At 46.4% G+C, this 19,424-nt stretch overlaps 1 protein-coding gene across 1 annotated transcript; it reads right to left on the bottom strand.

Moving 5' to 3' along the window:
- Positions 1–5,637: 5,637 nt before the first annotated feature.
- GDF6 (growth differentiation factor 6) lies at positions 5,638–19,035 on the bottom strand. The gene is made up of 2 exons (XM_077808926.1): positions 18,684–19,035; positions 5,638–6,536 (listed from the first exon to the last, which is right to left on the bottom strand). Exons 1-2 carry the CDS (start codon positions 19,033–19,035, stop codon positions 5,638–5,640), a joined length of 1,251 nt encoding a protein of 416 aa, XP_077665052.1.
- Positions 19,036–19,424: the final 389 nt, after the last annotated feature.

Genomic DNA, 19,424 nt, shown 5'->3' with positions numbered 1-19,424 from the left:
CACCTTTAGGTGCCTTAAGAACTTTAAAAATCTAGCCCTATGTGATTTGACCAAGGTCACATACAGCTGGAAATTGAAACCAGAGCTGAGAACGGAAACCAAATATCCCGAGTTTCCACCCAGAGCCTAAACCACAATCATTCCTCTCCCTTCTTTTGTTTTAGTATTTTTTCTGTAAGACTAAACATACTGAAATTCCTCAGAGACTAAAAAATGATGGATTCTTAATTAACTGCTCAGAGACTGGTTTTGCAGGGTGAAAATGCTCCTCAGGGTCCTTTCATGACCTAGGGTCAGAGGTCACGGAGTCTGTAGCTAGCCCAATAAAAGTGTGGAAACAGCTTTTAGGATATCTGTCTAGGAAGCTGAGCTGGATAAAAGCTCCCCAAACTGTTTTTAGATGTCCTGCTTCCAGGGAATGTGTTTTCATCATACAAATTAAAGTACTTGGGAGAACCATTTCCAACACTCAGGCAATATTTAGGGTGAGCAGACGTCCCGATATTATCATGACTGTCCTGATATTAGGGGCTTTGTCTTACGTAGGCAACTCTACCCCCACCCCTGAAAATAAAGGCTCCCCATTTTTCACTCTTGCTATCTGGTCACCCTAGCAATATTGTATGCTAAAAGAATGACATATTTTAAATGAACCTATCAAATTGTTCAGGGAAGGGTGCAGACCAGCTGTTCCCTCTGTCATCTGACAGAGGGGCCAAGGATGGAGGCAGGGGAGGGGGAGGTGTGGTGCCAAATCTCCTCCCTCATAGTAAAAGAACAGTTGGAGTGTATTAGTGCTTATAATTGCTTTTACATTATAAAGAAATAGGGACCACAGATATTTGGAAATACAATATTAATGAGAGACTCCTACAATAAATGAGTATATTCCACACAACATGCTTATCTTCTTATCACTATACCACAGCACCAGGGCCTATGTGCAATTAAATAAATTAGACTTTATTGAAATCCACTTTGTGTTGCCTAAGTTCTGTACCATTAATCCCCAAGTATAAATGTAGGTTATTCAAACCTCTCAAACTCCTGAGGCCTCAAATGGGCTTTTAAGACACAAAATGAGAGGCATAATAATAATACAATAAAATACTAATTAATAATAATGATAAATGCGAAATTTCACACTACCTGTGGTCAATTTGATAGCCTAAATAACATTTGGCCTAGTTCTGATCTCAGTTACATCAGTGTAAAACCCAACTATTCTACTGCTTTCAATAGACTTATACCTAACTGGTATAAGCATAAGGAAGAGAAAAATTGGGCCTATTGCCTACAGGCTTAATATCTTGATTCAGCTTTTCTGATGTAAACCACTTCCAACAATAAAAATGAATTCCCAGCAGGTCTGTGTGGGAGGGAGATAAAACTGGATCTAAAATGAGAATCATCCCTTGTAAGGCAAGAAAGTGTTTTGCAAGGTTTAAGAGTGTGATCCTCCACGTGTTTAAGCCTCTGTACACTTCTATTATACAAATACCTCAGGTTTAAATGCTCTGTTACATAGCTAAGAATGAAAGGAGTTTCATTTTTTTACAATGCTATTATACAATCAGTGTTTGAAGAGTTGTCTAACATTTGCTAGTAACTGTTTCCACAGCCTAATAGATCCTGCTCCCTCTTCTGGCCAGAAATGTAATAAAGAAATCATTGGTCTCCTTCTAACTATGCTTTTGAACATGGGGAGTTGAATATAGGAAAGAAAGTCCTTTGGCAGCACTCAGAGATATACTTCCATTCAATTATCGCATTAGGGTTCATTTTCTCTGTACTAAGGGCTTTCAGGATTCATGTTAAAGAGCCCAGAAAACATTCACCAACAATCTCTGTCCAGCTCACTAGTTAATACTTTTTTTTTTAGAAGGAGGAGAGGAGGGGAGAATGAAAATCTGTCAGCCTTGCTGTATTTTTGCACCTCCCCTCTTTGCCTTCTCAATTTCACACAATATTAAAGGGACACTGCAGAATTAAAAAAGGAAATAAGCAGAAATGCGGTTTATTGGCAATAGGGGACTTGCCAAAATGTGCCCAGAACATGTCAAATGAACTACAGCATCCAAAACAGATGCATAAAAAGAATGAAAAAGTGGAGGTGGAGGGGGGATTTAGGATAGGGTGATAAGGTTCTCAATAATTATTCTATTACTTCTAACCAGCCTCCACAATGTCATTTCTGAGACATTCCAAAAAATGCAGCATGCATGTTTACAATTAAGTTGCACCTAAATACTTTATATAAAGGGTAATACTATAAGCAAAATCCTTCTTATAATAAAGAGGTTAAGATGATTAGCATTGAAAAGTATACTGTATTTTTTTAGTTGGAACAATAACTGTCTGTACAGCTGCTATTTTGTTTGCTAATTAGACAATAACAATTGAAAGAGAAATAACTCATCATTTAAAAACTTCTGGAATGTGCTCTTTTTGTAGAATTTCAGGTTTGCATACAATAGTCATTTCCAGTTCATGGTGTCCTATTCCTTGCTCCTTTTTGGGTACAGACACTGTTATATCCATTTAAGATACAGATTTTTTTTTCCACTTTGCCTTCCTTCAAGCCTATAGTAGAAGACTGATCCACAGTAAAACACTCTTAAAAGAAAACTGTAGTAATTTAGCTCAAAGCAGCAATCAAAGTTCACAGGGGAAGGAACACCTCCACCTCTTGCCATATACAATGAGTGAACTGTATTTTGAAACTAACCTCTCATATTAAGGATGCTATTTCTGAATCTAATATTAGCAGGAAGCATGTTTAAACATTAAACATTAATATTCTCTTGAGATGAAAGCATATTACAACAGCAGGACTCTTCTATTGGGCTTCTACCCTACTGGTGTCAAAAACTATGGGCCCAATCCTGCAATCTTTTATTCAAGCACGTTTCCAAATGAATGCAAGTTTGCCTGAGTAAAATCTGTCGAGTAGGTCCTGTGATCAGATAGAAATGCCTCCTTCCATGAAAAGAACCTTGTTTGCAAATACATTTCACAGTTTCTACAAGGTGAGAAGTTCTTTCAACTCCTGTGCATACAGATTTAAGTTTTCTTTGAAAGGAATCATGCTAAATGCACAGTGGGCTACTGCTGTTGTCTGAACACCATGTCATAATAAGAGATTGGAATTTTTCTCTTATTGAAACAGTTACTCAGTGAATAGCTCTTCATTATCTAAGAGATAACCAGGAAAAAATTTAATAAATATTTTACCCATTGCATCAAAAATAAATATCATTTATAAAACATCCAGTACTTATGCTTCTCATCATAATACAGTGTATAGAAATGTGTCCAATACAGATGATATTTACAAATGTTCGTCTGAATCTTTCCATTTAATGCATTCTTCCAGTTACATTAAAGTTATATAAAATCATAATGTAGCTTCTCTCATAATAATACCAACAATGTATATTAAAGGTAAAAGTAAAACTCTTATGAGAATACAGAAGGGTTTCAAGTAGGAAGAATGGCTTTGAATATTATATTTTAAGTGGTGTTTATTGGAACTTAACACTACATCATTTTAGAATTGCAGCCAATGTTTGAGAGGAATTTGTTATTACTTAACCAAACAAGAGAACATATAAAAGCAAGCTGACTTTTTGAAAAAAAAAAGTTTAATAATACAGTAATAGTTGTAGTATCGTCCAGTAAAAGTGTACTGTAAAAATGTTCTGAATATTAATTTACCTCAGATAATTTTAGAGTTGTAAATACTTGTATTATAGTGAGGTAGACAGTAAAAAAAAAATCTCCATTATTAACACAGAATTTAAATCTTGCAATAATATTTTAAGGAAATGATATCTTTAAGGAAGAATGAAATATTTGATTAATGCTTAACTCTGTACAACTCAAATATAAACTTTAAAAAATATTAGAAATTATAACATTTTGAGTGCATATAATGTTTTGTACATTTAAAAAAGAAATGCATGTTGTTCACCTCCATTTTGCACTTTTCAGTCTGTTTAAATAAACAAATATTTACAGCTTTAATATGAACAACAAGTGCATCCAAAGCAAAATGTGCATTTTAAATTATTGCTCCTGGTCGAGTCTTTTTATTATTATTAGCGTTTTATATTATTAATTAATTATTATTATTATTATTATTCTCATCCTCTTTTTTCACCTGTTTGAAGCTTTGTGAAACCAGATAAGCTAACAGCACTAGAATTCCGTGGGGGACGTCTAAACCTGTAAACATACAAGTTAAAAATAAAACCAAAAAGGGTTAGGCATGCTGAGAAGTGCACTTTCCTTGGGTAAAGCCGTGTTTCAGACTAAAGGTGGGAAGGAAACAAAAATCTTTATAAATGCTTTTTCCAGCACCATATTTCCATATAATACTGTTGCAGGTTGATACGGAATTTGTTAATTGAATAGTTTCATGCTTTTTCTTAAAATTTAAAGGAGCTTCCATTCCAAATCACTCCCATTTGTGTTTTCTGTAACACTTTGCTCTTTTCGCCGTTTTTCATTACTAAGCCTTAAAATATAACCGAACTGGTAATTACAATCTGGAACAATGTTTTTGGGGGAGGGGGCCGTAGGCTATTTCTGGCTGGTAATTTTGCAGGAATGTGAAAGAGAGAGGGCAGAAACGAAATAACCCTTCTTAGGGAAACTTCAGAGGCAGGAGTCATTTTGCTCTCTGGCTTTGATTGTTTTTATACTTGGTAAATTGCCTTTACCCTTAAAGCAGATATAGATCATCAGATAATTCTAAGGGGAAAGTCCTTGGAACCAAAACTTTATTGGGGACTTTTTTTTTTTTTTTTTTTTTTGCCTCCTCTGCTTGCTAGTTCCATTACTCCCCCCATGCCAACCCACGAAAAGAGCCGTGCCTGTTGCTTTCCCTTAATCTTAAACGGGCTCAGTTTGAACAGGTGCCTGTCGCTGCATCTTGTATACACTGGGGAGAAACATCAACGGAGAAGGCGCAGCAAAATAATCCTTCTCTCTCCAGACTTGACTCCCACAACCGGATCTGGAGAGCGCTGGTTCCCATCAGATCTGAAGAAAGCTTTTGCAAAAGTGTCCCCCTCTTTTCGCCCCCTCCCACTTTCCTGCCTCCACTTCCACCCAGTTCTTTGAAGGAAGGGGTGGGCTCGAATCTCCTTGTGTGCAAAGCAGGATCTGGCAGGTGGGCTACTCAGTGCCAGCTTTCTCCTGAAAACTGAGCAGCCCCAGCTTGTTGGGTGAGGGGTCCATGGGGCTGGCTGGGTCAGGCACGGAGAAGGCAGTTAAAGCCCACGTTCTCCTCTGTACTGTGGAGCTTCGCTGGAGGAAAGGGTTGGTTGGTGGCTGGTTTTAACGCTGGTTTCCAATGTGTCGAGAGCAGGGATACAGAGGAGACGGATACACAAACTATTCCTCACCCATTCAAGCCTATCAAGTATGCAGATCACGCCGGCCGATGCAGACGCGCCTCAGATCCTTGACTGTTTTCCAGGAGCACCCAACATGTGAGAATTCCCCTCCCGTCCCGTCCAATAGGTGAAGTTTCCGGGACCTCAGACTCGACCAGCCCTCTCCTGTCCTTTGAGTTCATTTATAGCTCCAACCCGCCTCGATCTCCCCCGGGGAGACCGGCAAAGCAGCCTGCTACCTGCAACCGCAGGACTCCACCACCATGTCTTCGTACTGCTTGTACACCACGTTGTTGCCCGCGTCTATGTAGAGGATGCTGATGGGGGTCAGCTTGGTGGGCACACAGCAGCTGGGGGGCGTGGAGCTGGGGTCCATGGAGTTCATGAGGGTCTGGATGATGGCGTGGTTGGTGGGCTCCAGGTGGGATCTCAGCGGGAAGTCGCACACCCCTTCGCAGTGGTAGGCTTCGTACTCCAGCGGGGCGATAATCCAGTCGTCCCAGCCCAGCTCCTTAAAGTTCACGTGCAGGGGCTTTTTGCTGCACCTGAGCCGGGACTTCTTGCCATGCCTTTTGCCATGGCGGCTGGCGAAGGCGGTCCGCCTCTTCCGCCGCGTCTTGAACTGCTGCTGGGTCTCCTGCGGCACGCGCCGCGGCGAGCCCGGCTCCTCCCGCGGCGAGCCCCGCTCCTCGCGCAGCTCGGCGAACAGGTTCTTGCGCGGGGACCTGGTGAACACCACCAGCAGGGCCTTCTCCTGCTGCGCCCGGCCTCGCCGCCCGAAGCCCAGGCCCCGGAGGTCCGCCCGCGGCTGCTGCCCCCGGCCCCCCGGGGCCCGCAGCTCCAGGCAGAGCTGCTTCCAGGGCCGCTGCTGCTGCAGCCCCTGCCACACGTCAAACACTTCCCAGCCGGCCGGGGGAGCCTCCCGCGGGTCCAGCGTCCGGGCGTCCAGGAGCCGGGGGGAGAGGCAGGGGAAGAGCTGCATGGAGGACAGGCCCGGCGGGGGCTGGGGGAGGCGGTGGCCGGGGGCTTTGCGAAAGAGCCGCAGCTCCGCTCCCACCAGCTCTTCTTTGTCTGAGAGGGTCGATACATCAAACAAATACTTCTGTCTCCTGAGCGGGGCGGGCGAGAGATCGTCTGCAAGATAACACATAATTACAGTCAGTTTCACGCCGGGGGACCTTCCCGCGGCCGCGGGGAGACAGGGCAGGCAGCCTGGGCTCACTCCTCCAGCGGCCCTGCCTGCCCCGAAACCGCCCCCCGGCCCCGGCCCCGGCCCCGGCCCCGGCCCGGAGAGCCAGGCGCCCTCTCCCGGGGAAGGGAGAGGACCGGTGCCGGCGACTCTCCGCGGGGTTTCTCCTTCCATGGCAGGGTCGCTGGGGGGGTTAGATGAGTCGCTGGCCCTAGCGTGTTTCCACTGTGGGCACTGGGTGTCTCTAAAAGGGAGCCCGTGGTTTAGTGGCAGGATCGGCACACAGCGAGAATCGCCTCGCTCCGCGTCCACACTGGCTCCCGGGACCGGGCGTGTTCTGACAGCCCGCGCTCCAGGGACATTTCCTCACCCCGTCGGCCCTGCTGTCCTCTGCGGCTAGAGTCCGGAGGGGGAGGGGAGGGGGCTATTTTATTCCGCTCCGAGAGAGAAACCTGGACTTCTTTTTTGACACATTTGTGTACGAAGTACAGCACGAAAAGCAAACCAGATTCCCCCGAGCTGCTTTCCAATAAAATGTTTACAACCCAGCAAATACAAAAATTCCCAAAGCCCCTGGGTCTCCCCAGAAGCTAGTAAAGTTTGTGTATATTTCAATAGTAAAAGTGTCATTGGAGCCAGCGTTCAGCAGCCCCTCGCAGCATTTCCAAGCTCAGCTTGCACCAGAGGTAGAAATGGAGACTAAAGAAATATACAATCCCTGTTATTTGTTGATTTCAGAGGTCATTGCTATTTCTAATCAGTGTATTTCACAACCGAAGGTCCAGCTGAAAAGTCTGGGAGGGGGGAGCCAGCTGAGGCGTGGGGGAACAGCCGGATGATTTATGGAAGCCAAGACCTCCAGACTTGCCAAATCGATGTAAAAATCAATATGGCTTGACATACAGGAACTCAAAAGTCACTCTCCATTGGCTGCTTTTTTCCCCAAAAATGCAGCCAATAGGTACTGTGTGAAATTCAGCTGGAATCGCATTGCCTAACCGGGACACAGTGCCCAGGCAATATTCCTCGAGAGATCGCGGCTCTTTCCTAACAGAGCCTTCTCTGCAACCCTGCGCAGAACCAGGGTTTCCTAACAAACCCCTGGGAAGAGTTTAGGGACCCGGTGGAAGCCCGTCTGGGTGGCTGTAGCGAAGTACACTTTTACCAGGTTTCCATCCCTCTAGAAAATGTTTCTGAGGAGCTTTCCACCTTTATTCAGGGCAGGGTTATGTTTTCCCGGGGGGAAGGCAAAAATAGGTTTTCTTTCCCTAGAAATGTGTATGTGAGTCATTGATAAACATGGATCGGTCCTGGAAATCAATTATACATTTCCTTGTGTGAGGAAGATAAAAGATAATTAAGACAGCAGTGAAAGGGTTAATTCGTTTAAAATAAAATAGGTGGAATGATTTTACCAAAGCAGGTGACAAAATGATTGTATGAAGATGGATTAATCCTGGGTAAAGCACTTGGGATTCTAGCCTGCTGCCACTGAGATCACGGGCAAATCTCCCCTTGACTTCAGTGGAAATCGGACCAGCGCCTTTTAAAAGTGAAATCCCATTGCTGATTAATTTCAAGCGGGTGGCCAGAGTTCTTCATAAAGAAGAGCACCAGGGAATTTGGAATGAGGCCTACAAAACCTCCAAGTGAGACTCCTGTAACCTAGTTTCAACCGAGGAAGGAATATTCCTTTTCCATAATGAAGATTAACTAGAACTAATTAATTCAAACTGCAGTTGGGTCTTCTGAAGAGCAGCAGCAGCTCAGGGATACCTAGACACAGCCCCGGCGGAGATACAAACCTACTTCAGTGGGAATTACACATTTATTAACAACCATAGAGCCTACAAAAACAAGGTGACAACGACAGCTGTTAAAACAATCTGTTTAAAATAAAAGTGAAATATAGCAAGTGCTGCCTAGCTTCATTCTAATGACCTTAAAGTGCTGTTGGGAGCGCTCCATTGAGAGAAGTGAGCAGGATTCGGCCTATCACGGCAATGTTTACACGTGTTTTATCAGCCCTCCAGCTGGAACAAGGCAAAATGTGTTGTGTCCGCCCGGCTTGTGCTTCAGAAACAATTCGGAATGGGGCCATAGTTCTTTATGGTTTCATTTGTCTCTCTGTTGTTTTTCACACTGGGCCTGATCCACATACCCCTTCCCCCCTCCCTCGTTCCTAATACACCCAAATCTTCTGTTGACTTCGGGCGAGGGTTCGGAGTGCACAAGGACTTCAGGATGGGGTGAATAATTCAAGAAAGTGAAGCTCTCAGACAACACTCACCCAGCCAGGACTGTGTGTCAGCTTCACGAATTTTTCCTCCACTTTATGTGCTGAGCATGGGTCTGAGATGCGGGGTAAGTTTCAGGAAAAGATGGACATTCCAACAGCAAGAATGTGGATGCTTCGAACAATGCCCTGCTTGCTTCGTCACATTTCACTTTCACTATCCAGAGCCCTAAATTCATGCTGCAGCCAGAGCCAGGGCTACATTATTTTCCTCGGTGCAATTTGAAAGCGTAGTTGATCCTTCTCCTAAATGGCTGTCTAGAACCTAAGGCGCGTACGGCAAGCTCAGCGGCAGCCCCATTCCTTCATTATTCTCTTATTCATTATTTTGTAAACCAACATTCACATGGGGCAGGGGGTGGCAGGGTGATCAGAGCTATGGGCTTTTGAATAGCTCGCTCCTCCTAGGGGGCCAGGTTAAACGCAGCGTTGGCCGCTGACCCTGCGCTCTGTGAGCGGCCCGGGAGCTGAATAGTGTCCGAGGCAGGACTAGGAAAGTAGGAGCTCCATTTATTCGCCCGTGGGCGCTCACGCAGTGCTGCTGGGTCTGCTGGGATCAGAGAGGCTGCAGATCTTCTTCCCCATGCCTGTCTGGCACACGCCAACACCTTCCCAACCCCTGCTTACCAGGCGACCAACCCTCTGCCCCTGGTCTTCAGGGCCAGGGGAAAGCTGGGTCTCTCTAGTCCTGCTTGAGGGGCGGGGGTCTTGTGTTTGATCTCAAAGGAGATGCGCGTCCACTTTTTCTCTTCCGGGGAATTGCAGCTGAAGCCCAGATGTGTCAGGAGCCCAGCCCACTGGGACCTTTGAGTCTAGGTGTCTGGATCTGTTTGGTTCCAGATTCCTCGACCCTGGGGTCCCCAGAGTACTGTGATCCCAGGTTTACCAGTTCTCAGAGTCCCTTCAAAGCCCTAAAATCTTGAGCCTAGCTCCCCGCTTCCCACTCACAGCTTGTCAGCACGTGTCCCACCCCAGCAGGCTGGTGGCAGGCGCAGAACCCGGACCTGAAATAGAGGTATCCCCCCCCCACGCCCCTTCCCGGGACCTGTTACCGGGGGAGATCTAACGGAAGGTGTAGTGCTCTCCGGTCACCCTGCTAGAAGGCGGGAGAAGGGGAAACGCACGGGCAGTCACCTGCTCCATAGAACTAACCCCTTTCTATGGGGCTGTAGCTTTCAGCTCGGCGGGGGAGGGGGGGGGAGGGTTGCAGGCACATTTTTCAACTGAGCTCCGCAAAGAGAATTGCGGGGATCGCCTGAGAGAGGTTTGAAAGGGGGGAGTGGGCCAAGTCTCCCTTTTCCCACGTGAGGACAAGTGAAAGCAAAGTGTCTCAGATTTCCATCAGCAGGGCTGGACATTTAGTGGCTCCGGAATGTGGCGTGGAGATTTATGCCATCAAGGGGCAAATGTCAAGTGTACTTTTAAATGGCAGTTATACGCACTGAGCAGTAGTGGGGAGGAAAATGCGAGATCCCGTGTGAGGTTTTAGGGTTGAAAACGGCAACTTGAGGGTTGTAAATTGTCCGAACGCTCTGTGCTTATTCCTGCGGTTAAGGAGATCACTCAACTCTTCCAGCCACGGGTAGGACGATCTCGGACGTGTGGGTTTCAAACAAGAACAAATCTGTTGCTCCTCTAACTATATTTGAGTCTGAACTGGCTTCATGTCACATGGGACAGGCACGTCAGAAAGGGAGAGGAAATATACCAGGTGGGTAAGAAGATGTCAAAGGACGGCCACATCTCGGCACTACCTGAGGTCCAGAAATTGTTCAGTCAGAAAGCTTTCATCAACTGATAAAATTGCCAGTTCTCCTTATTCCGTCAAAGGGGCCAGGGCACCGGTTATTTCAAATAGGCAGCTTTGAATCCGATCAGATAAACGTTGTTTGCTCACTCTTGTAACCTAATAATTACAGATGAAGACATAATCCTAAACCATATTGGCTTGCTCCCAATGCAAACAGTCAAGAGGGTGGGAAAACCAGAGGAGCGAGGGAAGAGTGCGGTGGGGGGGGGGGCATAAAAAATTCTAGAAATCTGAGAAAGACGGATCCTTTTTTAGAAACTTTCAGTCCATTTGTTTTCCGTTTTACCGTGCAAAGAACACAGTAACGGTGAAAACACCCCTTGCTCTCGCTCACCCTTTGTGGTAGGGTCTTACGGTGTTTATGGGCTTTGCTTCATTATTTACCTTGAAATCAAAGACATGGCTAGGGTGGAATCTGTGTCCTCAGACAACACATTCAAAATCTGCCCCCTCTCAGCTTATTACTAACCTATTTCCAGAGCTCAACAAATGTACTGTATTGCTAAAGCACACAAGTGGCTGTTGGAAACACGGAATTACAGAAAATACCATAGGGAGAAGTCAGCCTCCAGGTACCCTGGTGTTTGGAATTTAAATGTGCGTACACCTGAGTGTTATATTATTCTTTCGAATGTCCTTTTTGCTAGTTGTCTATGTGAAGCTAAAATATTGCGGGGGGAGACGGATATATCTGGATTGAAGCACTTGGCACTGGTGGGGAAAAGAAACAGCCTGATGTAGACCCTGCCCTTTCAAGCGTGCCCCGGGAAACGAATATGCTGATCGTGTTTTGCCTTGCAGAATTTTGCATGGGACACCTTCATGTCACTGCTTTAACAGAAGAGTCTGTGGGAGAAATGCCATCTGAGCTGGAGCTGGAAGCGTTCCCTCCTAGGAGCCCTCCTGTTATGTACATTTCCTTTACTTTGTGGTTGTGGTGGTTTTTACCATCTCTAGGGTTAAATTAATTATTTGCACGGGATGTTTCCTTTAACTCCCTGTGTTAAACGACTCCTGCTTCCCGAGTTCACTTTCTAGCAGGCAGACCTGAACTCCGAGGAAAGGCTGGGATTAATGAAGGCTACACAAAGTTTCCCTTTTCATGGCAAATCAGGTACTGGGCTTCCCGCCAATTCATTAGGGCTCAAATCTTAACTTTACATCACTACAAATTATACCAAAACCACATTCAAGAAGAATTTTCTCTTTCCCAATTCTCTTTCAAGCCATATTTAAACTCAAAGCAAAAGCACATTTGCAGTTTAAAGACCGTTTAAAGACTCTCGTTCAACAATAATCTGAAAGTTAAAACATATATCCTCAGTAATCATGACAGGCTGCCTACACATTGTCTGCACAGTAACAACACTGACAGGTAGTACTTTCTAAGCATGATGTGGGCTATAAAGAGGCTAGCTCTCCATGTGTGGCATTTCTCCAGTTTGAATTCCACATCTCTGAGCGCCTTGCACTGGCTTTTTATTGCACCGTGTGACTAGGTTTAAACGTTTCATTCGCTCACTATCAGGTAACTGGGAAAGAACACACCTTCCTAGAATCTGTTCCTCATCCTGCCAAAAAGTGAACGAACTCAGGGTGATTATTTAGTGCATATTTTACAGTCAAAATGCCCACAGCTAGCGTGCATTTATTTTCTTGATCATTTTCTTCACTGAATCTATGCCTGAAAATACCGAATACTAAATCTTACATTTTAGCCGTCTCCCTCTGCTATGGCAATTCTGTTCTGGGTTTATCACCAGCCTCTTCCTTGCTCGCTCGCTCTCTCTCTCTCGTTTTCTCTTTAATCCCATGAACAAACTTCAACAAAGTGACAAAACAGACAAATGCACTCTAGCCACCAATCTGAAGTTATAGCCCTGTCAAACTGGACTGGATAATACAGTCCTTATGCAAGACAAATCCAAAGGGAGTTTAGCATGGGTGTTAGTGCCCTTTTATATAACACATTTAACAAAGTTAAAATCGCCCTCACTGCTTCCTAGAAGAGTAGGATGCATGCTAAAGCGAAATGGCTTCACTCTCAGAGCAAGTTAAGTGTGGTCCCTCCCTATGTTAGTCTGAATTATTTTCTTACCTAAATATTAATTTAAATAGCCCCCCAAATCCTAAAATATTCCTGTCCCAAAATTATTTGTTTTACAGCTCTTGGATTATTTCTGAAGCTAGAGATACAGAAGAGTAGAAAAACGAGACGAGAAATGTATGTGTGATAAAGACCAGCATTCATTTCAGCAAATTCGGGGCTTAAATATCTGCCCATTCTTTAGCCTACCAGTTACTAAAAAATAAAATGTCCCCCTATAGTTTGGAGACCATCTTTTAGTCATGTGGCCAGGGAACAATCGGAGTTCCCTATTGGCGAGGCTGACTAGCTCCAGAACCTATTGCTAGTTTGTTGCAAAACGCCACAGCAGGGCATACGAGGAAACAAGCGTTTCCACATCGTCTTTTCTCTCTCTCTCTCTTTTTTTTTTTTTAGGATTAAGAAGTAATGACGAAAGTAATGAACGCGATGCGGCAGATCGCCTGATTAACGTCCCCTTACAACCCCACCGCTGCGGCTACTCTTGCTCTTAGTTCGCCAGTGGCAAACAAATATGTTGCATTCCGAATCTAGTTTGAGCGTTGAATGAGGAGACTCGGAATTCTAAAGGGCTCGTGTACGTGTAAACAGTCTAAGAGGCGGGCAGGCGTGTGTGGATGGTAAGATTTCGTTCTCGATCTCCCTGATCAGTTCATATTTCATCGCAGGATCCTATGGCATTTTGCTGTGACCCTAGTTTTGCACAACATTATGGGGAAGAGGGCAAGAAAAAGATGGGAGCTTTCTAAACAGCAATAACAATTCTGAAAACAAAGAGCTCGATCCTACAGTTCTTACCAGGGCAAATCTGTCCCGTAGGAAACAAGGGAAGGGTTGGGGGGGGGCGGGAGGGAGGGGTAAAGATTGTGGGATCGGGTCCAAAATAAGCATTTGGAATTACTTTAGGTATTTGGACTCCTTGATTTTCAGTTTGCACTGGCTGATTACTGCACACTGCATAGGGCTTTAAAGAGACTGTGTGTAGCATTTAAGATGTACCCGTGCCTTTTTATGAGGTAGCGACTAAGATCAACAGAATGAGGTGGTAAACGGTTTTGTTTGTTGCCCGATGAAATGGATGGCTAATGGAGGATTTATAGATCCGAATGCAAGTTGGTTGTTTTGCTTCACCTAAATTAAAAACGCCTAGCCAGTATCAAGAGTAGATGGAGTGATCTTTGCAGATACAGCTGGATTACTGCTGCAAAAGGCCGGTGTCTTGTTAAAAAAAGACACAACAAACAAGGGAGTGTTCTGTGGCAATTGCTTTGCGACTATTCTATAACTTTTCTGTACCCTCCCACTTCTTCCCTCCCAACTACCGTCCCAACAGCTCCCAGCTCAGTTCCCAGGACTGACAGAAGAAAAACCACATCGCCCAAAGAGAATGTGACAAGAGGAATTGTTGCTGCCCCCACTCCATCCCCGGGAACAGAAAAGCCTCCCCCACCTTCTAGCCCCAAATCTAGTTCCTTTCTCTCGCTCGTGGCTAGTCGCAGGATCTCTTTCGAGACCTTTCTGTCCCTTGTGGTTAACAAAGAGACAAGATGTCCCCCACCCCAGTGGTGGAGGGTACTGCAAGCACACCGCCTTCCAACCTTCTCCCACCGCCAGTCCCTCCACGCTTTCCAAGGCTCTTACCAGGGAAATAAAGCGCAGATTGGAACCTTCTGCAGGCTCCCTCACTTTGGCCGTCTGGTCTGCATTAGTGTTTTTATAAGGGGCTCAAACAAATCGAATACAAGGTCACCAAATAATTAACAGTTGTGAATTCCCTCCTTCCCCATTAAAATACTTCCCTGCTTATATTTCATTTTCCTTTTGCCAACGACAACATTGCCTGGGCAAAGGCTCTACACTGATCACACTGCATTGCAGTCCTAGGTCCACCCAGAAACCCGCTGTTTTGCATAAACATGCAGCACAAAATGAACTTCAAGTGGGATTTACATTCCTTTTCTTCTGCCACATGAACAGCCGGGACATTTTCAGATTTTGCACGTGGATTTCCCTCCCCCCGCCCCACAATATAAAAGGGAAACAACACAAAATTACAATCAGATTCCTGTAAACTTCTTAATGAACTATCTTGCACGTGCAACACAAACTGGGGGGAAGGAGACGGTCTGCATCTCTTTCAAATCCGGCAATAATATTCAGATCTTACTGTGTTTGTTGTGGAAAAACTCCTCCAATGTAATAAGGATCCTCTCTTGTTTGGAACCGACGTAGAAACTTTGCATCCAAAAGGGAAATCTGACATTAACCTAAGGGCCAATTGCCTGCCCCCCTCCCCTGTCCCCTCGTTATTGCTTGGAAAGAAGCTCTCCCTGACACTGCCTCTGTATGTGAACCATTCTGCATTTCTTCCTCTTTGCCAGTTTCCTTGTTGATTTCTCTCTCTCTCTCGCAGCTCCCTCCTTCTCTTACTTTTCTCCTGCCTAGTTCTCTTTCCTAATTGTCCTGCTTTACTGTGGCGCTCCAATGCTGGGGGTCCTGAGGCCAGAGAGCACCATCTGCGTTTTAATGAGTTACTTCATGTGCCAACAGTAATTTTCCTACATTCAGTTAGGTCCTGTCTGATCTTGCGACCGTAACAAGCGGGGTGGGGTGGCAAAATGAGGCGGGGGGAATCACAGCCTATTGCTCCCTTTCTGAATTATTTTTAACGCTTGAGACTAATACAGGCTAGCGCGGCTTCTTCCCCTATCCAACTGCCCCGAAAGCGATCTCACTCGTTTAGGGGAAGGAAGAAAGCAACGCCAGGAGGGACAATATTTGGAGCTTCGATTTAACCGCTCTCCCCTTCTTAACTCATTACTGAGAAGATACCGGTGCACTATTTTGGGTGTGCAGTGGACAGATCAGAGGCTATGTTCTTTGGCTGCAATTCCATGCATTCACCCAAGGAGACACACACACACACACACACACACACACGAGTAATTGCAGATCATCCAATAAGAAAGTCTCTTACTCCTGTTAACTCTTCTTGAAATTCTCCTCCCAGAGAACAGGTCTGGGAACCGAATTTCTTTATGTGGCCAAAGGATTCTCTACACTCCGCCCCAATTGTTATCCTTATGAACCCCTGCAATTAACAAGGTCATGTGGGCAGACAAGGTATGGCTACCACTGTCTCCTCCAGAATTCCTAGTTAGGTAAATAGCAGCCTATCTAATTGGGTCAATTGGGGGGCTATATTGTCTGTAAATGAATTGACAGAAACTTTTCTGAGCAGGGACTGTTCAGCAGCCGCACAACTCCAGCTCGGCAATTAACTGGGCGAGGAGCCCACAGGGAGGTGGGCAGTAAAAAAGCTACCACTTCAGAGGAACGGAAGTTCTCTTGAAGTTTTTGGTGATGTGCCATTGGCTGGTCCACTTCATTATGGGAGACTAGACAATATTTGATATGTTATGACATGAACACTCAATTAGATCACTGAGTTGAAATACTCCAATCAGCGGCTTGATGCTAAGCAACCCATAGAAGGTCCAGCACAAGGTCACAGCCTGTGACACATCAAATCAAAATCAATGAGGGAAAGTGAGGCTTTTCCTTCATCAAACCGGGACTTCTGTTCGCAAATCACTTCCCCACGGAGTAGAATCCTCCATGCAGCAAGATGAGCTAAATTTGTTAAATTAACTGTCTTTCCTCTGGTGATCAAGAATAAGATGATCTTGAAAGGGGTGTTTTTATGCGGCTTTCAGGGCTCTGCAAACAAGCTGGCAGTAGGCAGTGGGGTAATTGTTATGGCGGGGAAAGAAATCTTAATTTCAGAAAGCAACTTAAAAAAATAGACACAACCGGGAACCAAAACTAGCTCTCGATTTCTGTATTCCTAGAAACCCTATCCGGGACCTACGGGAGTTTCTGACACACACACACACCCCCGAGAGGGAGTAGTTACAAAACAAGCAAGCACCAAAAAGCACTACGCCTTCACTGGCGTTTTACTCCGCGTCCAAAATCGTTCAAAGCTCATCCCACGCATCCTATTCCTCAAAGCGATTTCAGAGTGAGCAGACGACTTCGGACGAGCGACGCTTTTCAAATTAACTCTACGGGGCCAAATATAAGGGGCATAAAAGGAGAAAATGTAGAGTTTGAAAACACATTTGCCGTTAACCTTCCTCACACTTTTCTTCTTTGACCATATGAAAACAAACTGCCTCGAACATTACCGCCTATTGGCCCAGGACCTCTTGGCTGTGTGGACCCCTGGCTCAAGAGTAGCGTGTGAAGCAAGGCGCTTGGACTTGGAGGAACGGCTCAGGTAGGAGATAAAGGATGTCCCTCCGCAGAGCGGACAAGAAGAGCTTCGGGGGCAAACAAGTCTCAGCTGCTTTTTGGTTTTGATTGAAGCTGGGGACTAAATAACCAGCTCATATAACTACAAAGGAGCCATGTGGCTTTTTAAAGCTGAGCTTTGTCCGAAAAATCATCAAATATAGGAAGGTAATTTGCTTTTCAGGGCTTTCAACAGCTAATGAACCCCCTGACCCAGCTGAAAGAGCAGCTTGCTCTTTCTATAGGGTCAGAGCTGCAGGCAGGTTGCAGTGTGCAGGTTGGCGGGGTGTGGGGGGGTCCTAAATAGTTAGGGGGGAAGGTATTTACAACCCTCCTTAAGAACTATTTAATTCCTCTGTCATTAATAGATCACAAGCCCAGGTAACAAAATGTTTTTACACTCTCTGTCCCAGTCCCAAAGGATCCTCAACTTCACCTTCCCCAGTATAAGAGCTGGCAAAGAATCAGTGGGAGAGGCAGTTCAACAACCTTTAAATGCGAAAAGGGCTGAAGATCTGGGGTGGATCTTTCCCCCCGGCACACAGCTGTAGGGGGAGGAGGGGGTGACATAAGTGATCGAGAACAAGGCGGTCTCAGGCTGCCCGTATGGATCGCTAAGGTTCTATCGGCATTTGTCACGTTAACCTGGTGCGGTGGACGAGGTTTACAACACCGGGAGAGAACAGCTGATGCCCGGGCAAAACAAAACACAAAGCAAAAGAGCGAGGAAGTAAAAATCCTGCATCCACTGAAATCCATGAGGGTTTCCCCCGCGGGCTTTAATGGAAGCAGGATCGGGCCCAAATAAAAGCAGGAGCAAATCAAAGCACCTTTCAATCCTGAGCTGGCTCCCCGCAAAGAGTTTTGCGCCTATCAGCGAACGCTCTGCTATAAGACTTTCCTGGACTTGAAGGGCAGCGTCCATGAACTAGCCGGCACTGCTTTAGAAGAGCCCAATTAAAAGCCGCTTCCTACTCCGAGTGATTTCAAACGGAGCTGGGCTTGTTGCAGGCAATCTTGATAAAAGCAACCCTGATAAGCTAGAGCAGCTTTAAGCAGTAAAGCTTTGCCCTCGGTCGGTTTGAACTTTCTATTTGCCTTACCGTTGAAGCGATAAGAGTGATCCTTTCTTTGCAAGAAGGACATAAAAAGAAGAGCAGTTTTTAAGATTGCGTTTACACTCGAGAGCGCTTGTATCTTTTTAAAATATCTCTTGTGAATTCAGGAGCGATCGTGCATGCCTCACTCATGTAAACCCGTGGTCACTGCAATCCGGATGGAGTTGCTAATCTTTTTGCTACTAAAAAAAAAAAAAAATCCACTATTTAGAATAAGATCCACCTTCCCGATCTTTCGCTCCTTTTTACAGAAAAATCCAAATCAAATATTCTCCAGAGATCGGCTGCAGAGAAACGCAGCCTGGCAAATAAATGATCTACAAACGCGTGGCTGTATTAAGGGCGCTCTGAAGGGCTTACTCGGGATTTGGGCTCAAGGCGCAGGCTCCCTTCTACGCACACGGGTACCCGGCGGCGGCGGCGGCAGATTCGGGTGGGTAGAGGGATGCGGCTCTTTGAACTTACCTCGTCCCCTGTCTACAAAACTAGTGATAGTATTGGCGGATTTCGATGACTGAAAAAAGCTGGCATTGATCCCCAGTTTCTCCGCTATGGAGTAGGTCCTGTACAGAGACAGCATGTACTCGTGGGGCTCCGCTCGCTGCCGCGCTTTGCCCCCCGGCTGCGCCTCCCGCGGCAGCCGCGGCTGGTGGCTGGCCAGGGCGGGGATGCCTCTGGGGGACCTGGCCACCTTCGCCTCTCGGCGGCTCCTCGGGCCCTTGGTGGAGGAGCCGATGGAAGCCAGCTGGAAACCGGGTAAATCCCACAGGAAGCTGATGAGGAACACGGCGGAGAGCAGGGCCCGGGCTGCGTTCATAGCGAGCGGCTCCCCGGAGCAGAGCGCACGGAAAGCCCCGGCCGGCGTCGGATCGAGCGAGGGCGGAGTGCAGCCCGAGCTCCAGCGGCCTTGGGTGCTGGGATGAGTGCGAGCGGGCAGAGCCGAGCGGGGACTGTACCAGCCCCGGGCGCGGCCCCGCCTCCCTCCCTCCCTCCCAGCGACACGCCCCTTGCAGCTGAGAGGGGGGAGCGCGGCCCGGGGGACACCGCTCTGGGGGGGCGGGGCCGCTGCCCGCCCGGGGGCGTGGCTGTGCGGGTGAGGGAGAGGCAGTCCGGAGGCAGGCCCCGCCCCCAGCAGCTGGCTAGTGGAGCGAAGGTGGCCGGGTCCCCCCGAGGCATCCCCGCCCTGGCCAGGGGTGGGGCACAGAG

The sequence above is a fragment of the Eretmochelys imbricata genome, chromosome 2 (genome assembly GCF_965152235.1).
Source record: "Eretmochelys imbricata isolate rEreImb1 chromosome 2, rEreImb1.hap1, whole genome shotgun sequence".
In the NCBI taxonomy this organism is placed as follows: domain Eukaryota; kingdom Metazoa; phylum Chordata; order Testudines; family Cheloniidae; genus Eretmochelys; species Eretmochelys imbricata.
Note: the sequence above shows the minus strand (reverse complement) of the source record. Positions and strands in the feature narration are given on the sequence as shown.

Coding starts and splice junctions, on each gene's coding strand:
- GDF6 (XM_077808926.1), bottom strand. CDS start 19,035: ATGAACGCAGCCCGGGCCCTGCTCTCCGCCGTGTTCCTCATCAGCTTC. Junction 6,537..18,683: donor TTTTGTAGACAGGGGACGAG/GTAAGTTCAAAG, acceptor GTTATCTTGCAG/ACGATCTCTCGCCCGCCCCG.